Source organism: Pan paniscus, chromosome Y (genome assembly GCF_029289425.2).
Source record: "Pan paniscus chromosome Y, NHGRI_mPanPan1-v2.0_pri, whole genome shotgun sequence".
NCBI classification, from domain to species: Eukaryota; Metazoa; Chordata; class Mammalia; order Primates; family Hominidae; genus Pan; species Pan paniscus.
Window position 1 is genome coordinate 33,522,111 of NC_073273.2, and position 8,980 is coordinate 33,531,090.

Consider the following 8,980-nt stretch of genomic DNA (forward strand, 5'->3'; position numbering starts at 1 on the left):
CAGTTGCCACAAAAAGAATAAAATACCAAGGAATATATCTAACAAGAGAAGTTAAAGGTCTGTACAAGGAGAACTATAAACCACTTCTCAAAGAAATCAGAGATGACAAACAAATAGGAAAACATTTCATGCTTATGGATAGAAAGAATTAATGTTGTTAAAGTAGACACACTGCCCAAAGAAATTTATAGTTAATATTATTTCCATTACACTACCAATGACATTTTTCACAAAAGTAGAAAAGCTATTTTAAAATTTATATGGAACCAATAAAGGCCTGAATAGTCAAGACAACCCCAAGCAAAAAGGACTAAGCTGGAGGCATCACACTACCCAACTTCAAACTGTGCTACAGGACAACAGAAACCAAAACAGCATGGTACTGGTACAAGAACAGACACATAGACCAATGAAACAGAATAGAGAACCCAGAAATAAGACTGCACACCTACAACTATCTGAACTTCGACAAACCTGACAAAAACAAGCAATGAAAAAGTGACTCTGTACTCAATAAATGGTGCTGGGATAACTGCCTAGACATGTGCAGAAAATTGAAACTGAACCCCTTCCTCCATTATCCTCTGCAAACTAACACAGGAAGAGAAAACTAACCAACTCATATTCTCACTCATAAGTGGGAGATGAACAATAAGAACACATGAACACTGGAAGGGAAACAACACACACTGGGGCTAGTCAGGGAATGGGAGCTGAAGGGAAGGAGAGCATTAGGATAACTAGCTAATGCATGTGGGACTTGAAGGCTGTATAGCGGGCTGATAGGTGCAACAAACCACCATGGCACAAATATACCTATGTAACAAACTTACACATTCTGCACTTGTACTTCAGAACTTAATTTAAATTTAAAAAATAAAGAAAGATTCCTTACAACATATACAACAATAAACTCAAGATATTTTAAATGTAAAACCCAAGACTATAAAAACTTTGGAAGACAACCTAGGCAATACCATTCAGGACAAAGGCGTGGGCAAATATTTGATGATGAAGGCGCCAAAAGCAATTAAAACAAAGAAAACATTGACAGATAGGATCTAACTAAACTAAAGAGCTTCCGCACAGCAAAAGGAACTATCAATAGAGTAAACAGACAATGTACAGAATGGGAGAAAATTTTTGCAAACTGTGCACCTGGCAATAATCTAATTGCTAGCATCTACAAGAAACATAAATTTACAAGAAAAAAAACAACCAACCTTATTAAAAATTGGCCACTGGATATGCAGAAACACGTCTTGAAAGAAGACATACATACAGCCAATAAGCGTACAAAATGAAAGTTCAACATCACTGACCATTAGAGAAATGTAAATCCAAACCACAATGAGATATCATTTTATACCAGTTAAAATGGTTACTATTAAAAAGTCACAATATCACAGATGCTGACAAAGTTGTGGAGAAAAAGGAACATTTTTACTCTGTTGGTCGAGTTCAAACATTGTGGAAGACAGTGTGGTGATTCCTCCAAGACCTAAAGAAAAGAATACCATTTGACCTAGCAATCTCATTACTGGGTATATACCCAAAGAAATATAAGTCACTCTATTATAAAGACACATGCATGCACAAGTTCATCACAGCCCTATTCAAAATAACAAAGACATCAAATCAGCCTACATGTTCATCAATAATAGACTGGATAAATAAATTGTAGTACATATCCAACACGGAGTACTATGCAGCCATAAAAAAAGAACAAGATTATGTACTTTGTAGGGACATGGATGGAGCTGGAGTCCATTATCCTTAAAAAACTAACACAGAAACAGAAAACCACGTACCACATTTCTCACTGATAAGTGGAGGGCAGATGATGAGAACATACAGACACATGGAGGGGAACAACATGCACCGGGGCCTATCAGGAGGTAAAGGGTGGGAGGAGGGAGAGAACCAGAAAAAAATAACTAATGGATAGTAGACTTAATTCCTGGGTGATAAAACAATCTGCACAACCAAACTTCAGGACATATGTTTACATATTTAACGAACCTGCGCATCCTGCCCATGTACCCCTGAACCTAAAAGAAAAGTTCAAAAAAGAAAAACATTTTAGCAAAATGACAGACTATTTTTGACTCCCTTCGTGCACAGTTCAGGGTCAGACTTCCCAGCTCTAAGATCCTTATTTATGAGAAAGAAAGCATTATCTCTCTTTTCTGCACTATTATATTGGGTTTGCTTTTTTCATTTTTTGAGACGGAGTTTCACTCTTATTGGCCACACTGGAGTGCAATGGCATGATCTCGGTTCACTGCAACCTCTGCCTCCTGGATTGAAGCGATTCTCCTGCCTCAGCCTCTCAAGAAGCAGGGATTACAGGCACGCACCACCACACCTGGATAATTTTGTATTTTTATTAGAGACGGGGTTTCTCTATGTTGGTCAGGCTGGTCTTAAATTCCAGACCTCTGGTGATCCACCTGCCTCAACCTCCCAATGTGTTGGGATTACAGGCGTGAGCTACCACACCCTGTCTGGGTTTTCTTCTATATGTACGAAAATGTAATGCTAACTAAAGTGCTAGCTTTGCCATGGAATCTCTGTGTAATTTTGGATAAGTTATGTCACTTTCCTAAGACATTTTTCTATCTGCATAGTGGTGGAGGCAGTAGTGGGGAACATTTAATTATACAAAGCATCCATCAATCCATGTGTTAAGTGAAGATGTCACTACCTTCCAGACTCAGAGGACAGGGGACATATTGGTATGCTCCATGGGAAGCTGTTGGGGGATGAAGGTGGGGCTCACTTGCATACATCGTCTGTGGGCCTTGAAAGATCAAGTGTGCATGACCCTTCTTGAGCAGAAGGTCCATGTGCCCAGTGCAGAACCCATCTATTTCTTCCCAAGTGAGGAAGATCTGGGAACACCTTGATCACAGCCTTGCTACACCAATCCTAGTTGGTAGGGAGGTTAGACCATATGCATGCTGAGCTGTGGCTAAAGCACTTTGAAATCTCACATCTCACTGGATATCTGAAAAACTGAGGTCTGGAGAGAAGCAGAGACTGGCCCAGAGATGATGAAGTGGGCAGAGTCCAAGGGATAAAAGAGCATTCTGAATTCCTATGCCAGGGCTTAACCCTCTCATGGGGTTTGCTCTGGGAATGAGTCCCCGAGATCCTGGGGATTTTTGCCAATTTTCTCGTCATATGAAGCAAACTCATGTTTGTACCATTAGATTTCCACAGGTTTGTGCATAAACACACATGCATGCACACACAGACAGATTTCTCAGGCTAAAGGTCATAAGAGGAGTTAACGCTGACGAAGTGATGAGAAGAAGAAAGATAGATGATAGGGGCAGCTTTGTCATGGGGTAGAAGCACCCCTTCTTCTGGTAACATGCCCAGGACCCATAACATGGGGAGGTGAAAACAATAGGTTGATGGCTTGGGAGGCTCAAGGCTTCCATGGATCTGACTTGGCTGCAGTCAAAACCAGGAAAGATTTCCAAGGACAAAAACTTACTTTCTGCATTCACTAATCTGCATAATTAAAATTGAAAGGAATCCCCCTACACCCAATATGGAGAGGAATACAGTAGTGAAAACCTTCAATTTTTTTCTGTAAAAACTGACATAATTGGCAAACATTGAAGAAAGCCAGGCAGTAGAGGCCGCTATGGCGAACGTTCCGTGGGCAGAGGTCTGTGAGAAATTCCAGGCGGCGCTCGCTCTGTCGCGGGTGGAACTGCATAAAAATCCGGAGAAGGAACCGTACAAGTCCAAATACAGCGCCCGGGCGCTACTGGAAGAGGTCAAGGCGCTGCTCGGCCCTGCGCCTGAGGACGAGGATGAGCGGCCTGAGGCCGAGGACGGCCCGGGTGCCGGTGACCACGCCCTGGGGCTGCCGGCTGAGGTGGTGGAGCCCGAGGGGCCCGTCGCCCAGCGAGCGGTGAGGCTGGCAGTCATCGAGTTCCACCTCGGGGTGAACCACATCGACACGGAGGAGCTGTCGGCGGGGGAGGAGCACCTGGTGAAATGCCTGCGGCTGCTGCGCAGGTACCGGCTCTCGCACGACTGCATCTCTCTCTGCATCCAGGCGCAGAATAACCTGGGTATCTTGTGGTCTGAAAGAGAAGAAATTGAAACTGCACAGGCTTACCTAGAGTCATCAGAAGCACTATATAATCAGTATATGAAAGAGGTTGGGAGTCCTCCTCTTGATCCTACTGAGCGTTTTCTTCCTGAAGAAGAGAAACTTACTGAACAAGAGAGATCAAAAAGATTTGAAAAGGTTTATGCTCATAACCTATATTACCTAGCTCAAGTCTACCAGCATCTGGAAATGTTTGAGAAGGCTGCTCACTATTGCCATAGTACACTAAAACGCCAGCTTGAGCACAATGCCTACCATCCTATAGAGTGGGCTATCAATGCTGCTACCTTGTCACAGTTTTACATCAATAAGCTATGCTTTATGGAGGCCAGGCACTGTTTATCAGCTGCTAATGTCATTTTTGGTCAAACTGGAAAGATCTCAGCCACAGAAGACACTCCTGAAGCTGAAGGAGAAGTGCCAGAGCTTTATCATCAAAGAAAGGGGGAAATAGCAAGGTGCTGGATCAAATACTGTTTGACTCTCATGCAGAATGCCCAACTCTCCATGCAGGACAACATAGGAGAGCTTGATCTTGATAAACAGTCTGAACTTAGAGCTTTAAGGAAAAAAGAACTAGATGAGGAGGAAAGCATTCGGAAAAAAGCTGTGCAGTTTGGAACCGGTGAACTGTGTGATGCCATCTCTGCAGTAGAAGAGAAAGTGAGCTACTTGAGACCTTTAGATTTTGAAGAAGCCAGAGAACTTTTCTTATTGGGTCAGCACTATGTCTTTGAGGCAAAAGAGTTCTTTCAGATTGATGGTTATGTCACTGACCATATTGAAGTTGTCCAAGACCACAGTGCTCTGTTTAAGGTGCTTGCATTCTTTGAAACTGACATGGAGAGACGATGCAAGATGCATAAACGCAGAATAGCCATGCTAGAGCCCCTAACTGTAGACCTGAATCCACAGTATTATCTGTTGGTCAACAGACAGATCCAGTTTGAAATTGCACATGCTTACTATGATATGATGGATTTGAAGGTTGCCATTGCTGACAGGCTAAGGGATCCTGATTCACACATTGTAAAAAAAATAAATAATCTTAATAAGTCAGCACTGAAGTACTACCAGCTCTTCTTAGACTCCCTGAGAGACCCAAATAAAGTATTCCCTGAGCATATAGGGGAAGATGTTCTTCGCCCTGCCATGTTAGCTAAGTTTCGAGTTGCCCGTCTCTATGGCAAAATCATTACTGCAGATCCCAAGAAAGAGCTGGAAAATTTGGCAACATCATTGGAACATTACAAATTTATTGTTGATTACTGTGAAAAGCATCCTGAGGCCGCCCAGGAAATAGAAGTTGAGCTAGAACTTAGTAAAGAGATGGTTAGTCTTCTCCCAACAAAAATGGAGAGATTCAGAACCAAGATGGCCCTGACTTAATCCTTGTTTTTAAAGAGAGGAAATGTGCAATATTGAAGTGATCTTTTTCCCTAGTCAGACAGGCCCACTTCCATTGTGATGTTTACCTTTATAGCCAGGTGAGTGCAGTTTGAACTTGAGATACAGTCAACTGAGTGTTTGCTAGGATCCTAAGGAACATAAAGTTAATTAAAAACTTACACCTAATTATGTAAATTGCCTTGTTAAAGACATGTGATTTGTATTTTAGATGCTTGTTTCCTATTAAAATACAGACATTTCTACCCTCAGTTTCTAAATGTAGATTATTTGTTGGCTAGTACTTGATAGATTCCTTGTAAGAAAAAATGCTGGGTAATGTACCTGGTAACAAGCCTGTTAATATATTAAGATTGAAAAAGTAACTTCTATAGTTACTCCTTCTAAAATATTTGATTTCCTAAACTCCCCCCACCCAAAATCTTTCCCTTTTGAAAATACTAAAAACTAAGTTATGTTATTATAAAGTGTAAAATGGTTTGTCTTAATTATAGGAGAAAAAGGCCTTGTTAGAAATAAAATAAACTGACTTATTTCAAAAAAAAAAAAAAAAAAAAAAACTGACATAATTGAACTGGGTAACCCCTAAATTCAAAGGCTTAAAGAAGTGAGTTGACCTTGCTGTCTATCAATTACCACTGTACTCTCAGTCCTGTGGAAATTGCTCTATATCTGCCGAAGGTCTTTCAGAGCAGAAAGTGGCCTAGGGGTTTGCGGGACTGAGCACTCAGGCTGGTGTAGAATGTGACAGATCCTCAGACCACTGCTCTGGGATCCAAGGAGAAGAATTTCTCAGTCAGAGCTTTGGAGATCTGTTTTTTTTTTTTTGGGGGGGGGCGGGGGGGAGGGTGGTTCTTTTTTGAAAGTGGAAACAGAATCATTTTCCAGGGCTCCCTTATTTGCCCTCTTGTTTCATAGTCTTTCTTTCTCTTTCTTTCTTTCCCTTCCTTCCTTCCTTCCTTCCTTCCTTCCTTCCTTCCTTTCTTTCTTTTTCTTCCTTTCTTCTTTCTTTCTCTTTCTTTCTTCTTCTTTCCCTTCCCTTCTCTTCTTTCTTTCTCTTTCTTTCTTTCTTTCTTTCTTTCTTTCTTTCTTTCTTTCTTTCTTCTTTCTCTTTCTTTCTCCTTCCTTCCTCCCTTTCTTTTCTTTTTTTCTTCTTTTCTTCTTTCTTTCTGTTTCTTTCTTTCTTTCTATCAGAGTCTCCCTCTTCTCAATCTTTCACAAGACTGGAGTGGAGTGGCACAATCTCGTCTCACTGCAACCTCCACCTCCTGGATTTAAGTGATTATCCTTCCTCAGTCTCCCGAGTAGCTGGGACTATAAGGGTGTGTCACTAAGCCTGGCTAATTTTTGTGTTATTAGTAGAGATGGGGTTTCACCATGTTGTCCAGGATGGTCTCGATCTCTTGGCCTCATGAACTGCCTGCATCATCAGCCTCTGAAAAACTGAGATTACAGGTTTGAGCCACAACACAAGGCGTACAGTTTATTTTTCTTCACTTGTTAAAATGTTTTAGTCAGCTAAAATTTACATAATATAGAGTTCTATATACTAATATAAAGTGTAAAATTCAGTGTTTTTCTGTTTATTTACAATGCTATACACCTGTCACCACTATCAAATTCCAAAATAGTTTTATCACAATTTCACCAAAAAAACCCTCCATATCCATTAAGCAGTAGTTTCTCATTCATCCACCGAATTTCCTTGGTAACCACTAATTGACTTTCTAGCTCTAGTACTCTCTTTCTCACTTTCTTTCTTTCTTTTTCTTTTCTTTTTTTTTTTTTTTTTTTTTTGGAGTTTTGCTCTGTCACCCATGCCGGAGTGCAGAGGCATGATCTTGGCTCTCTGCAAGCTCCACCTCTCAGGTTCATGCCATTCTCCTGCCTCAGTCTCCAGGGTAGCTGGGACTACAGGTGCCCATCAGCATGCCCAGCTATTTTTTTTGTATTTTTAGTAGAGACGGGGTTTCACCATGTTAGCCAGCATCTCCTGACCTCGTAATCTGCTTGCTTCATCCTCCCAAAGTGCTGTGATTACAGGCATGAGCCACGACACCCATCTTCTATTTCCAGTTTTCTATTCTAGTCACTTTATAGAAATATAATAATATAATATGTGACCTTTTTTCTTTGGCTTTTCTCATTGAGCATGTTTGCATTATTTATCCATGTTATAGCACATGTCAGTTCTGTATTTATTTTTATAGCTGACTAATATTCCATTGTATAAATAATATTCTATTGACCAGGCACAATGGCTCACACCCATAATCTCAGTATTTTGGCAGGCCGAGCCTGGTGGATCACCTGAGGTCAGGAGTTCTAGATCAGCCTGGCCGACATGGTGAAACACTGTGTGTACTAAAAATACAAAAATCAGCCAGGCGTGGTTCCTGAAATCCCAACTGCTCATGAAGCTGAGGCCAGAGAATCGCTTGAACCCAGGAGGTGGAGGTTACAGTGAGCTGAGATCGTGCCATTGCACTCCAGCATGGGTGACAGAGCAAGACTGTCTCAAAAAAAAGAAAGAAAATGAGAGGAAATATGTGCAAACTACACAGCTGACAAGAAATTGATAAGCAGAATACAGAAGAAACAAAACACTCAATAAAAAATTAATTAAGTAGTTTAACTTTAAAATGGGCAAAAATCTTCAGAGATATTTCTTAAAAATATAAGGGGCATAAACATAGAACCTAAAAGTTAGAGAAAAATTATGAAAAACCTGAAGAATATAGAAAAAATAATTTCAGACTAGTCACATTAAAATTTAATTAGAGAGGGGGTAGAGCCATGATGGCCACATAGGAACAGCCTTAGTCAACAGCTCCCAGCATCAGCAATGCTGAACACAGGTGATTTCTGCATTTCCAACTAAGGTACCAGGCTCATCTCACTGAGAAGTGTCAGAAAGTGGGTGCAGGACAGAGGGTGCAGCACACCCAGTGTAAGCTGAAGAAGGGTGAGGCATTGCCTCACCCAGGAAGTGCAAGGGGTCAGGGAATACCCTTTCCTAGTCAAAGAAAGGGGTGACAGAGGGCATCTGGAAAATTGGATCACTCCCACCCTAACACTGCACTTTTCCAAAGGTCTTAGCAAATGGCACACCAGGAGATTATATCCCGCACATGGCTCAGAGGGTCCTATGCCCATGGACCCTCACTGATTTAGCTAGCACAGCAGTCTGAGATCAAACTACAAGGCAGCAGCGAGGCTGGGGGAGGGGCGCCCACCATTGCCGAAGTTTGAGTAGGTAAACAAAGCAGCCAGGAAGCTCTAACTGGGTGGAGCCAACTGCACCTCAAGGAGGCCTGCCTGCCTCTGTAGACTCCACCTCTGGGGGCAGGGAATAGCCAAACAAAAGGCAGCAGAATCCTCTGCAGACCTAAATGGCCTTGTCTGACAGCTTTGAAGAGAGTAGTGGTTATCCCAGCA

The 8,980-nt window shown here is 41.6% G+C and overlaps 1 protein-coding gene across 1 annotated transcript; it reads left to right on the plus strand.

The window, feature by feature from the left end:
- Positions 1-3,625: 3,625 nt before the first annotated feature.
- LOC129395567 (KIF-binding protein-like) lies at positions 3,626-5,793 on the plus strand. The gene has a single exon (XM_055107043.2). The coding sequence runs from the start codon at positions 3,659-3,661 to the stop codon at positions 5,522-5,524; it is 1,866 nt and encodes a 621-aa protein (XP_054963018.1). The 5' UTR covers positions 3,626-3,658; the 3' UTR covers positions 5,525-5,793.
- The last annotated feature ends 3,187 nt before the right edge of the window (positions 5,794-8,980 follow it).

Bases quoted from the DNA above. Each gene is read 5' to 3' on its own strand.
- LOC129395567 (XM_055107043.2), top strand. From the start codon at position 3,659: ATGGCGAACGTTCCGTGGGCAGAGGTCTGTGAGAAATTCCAGGCGGCG.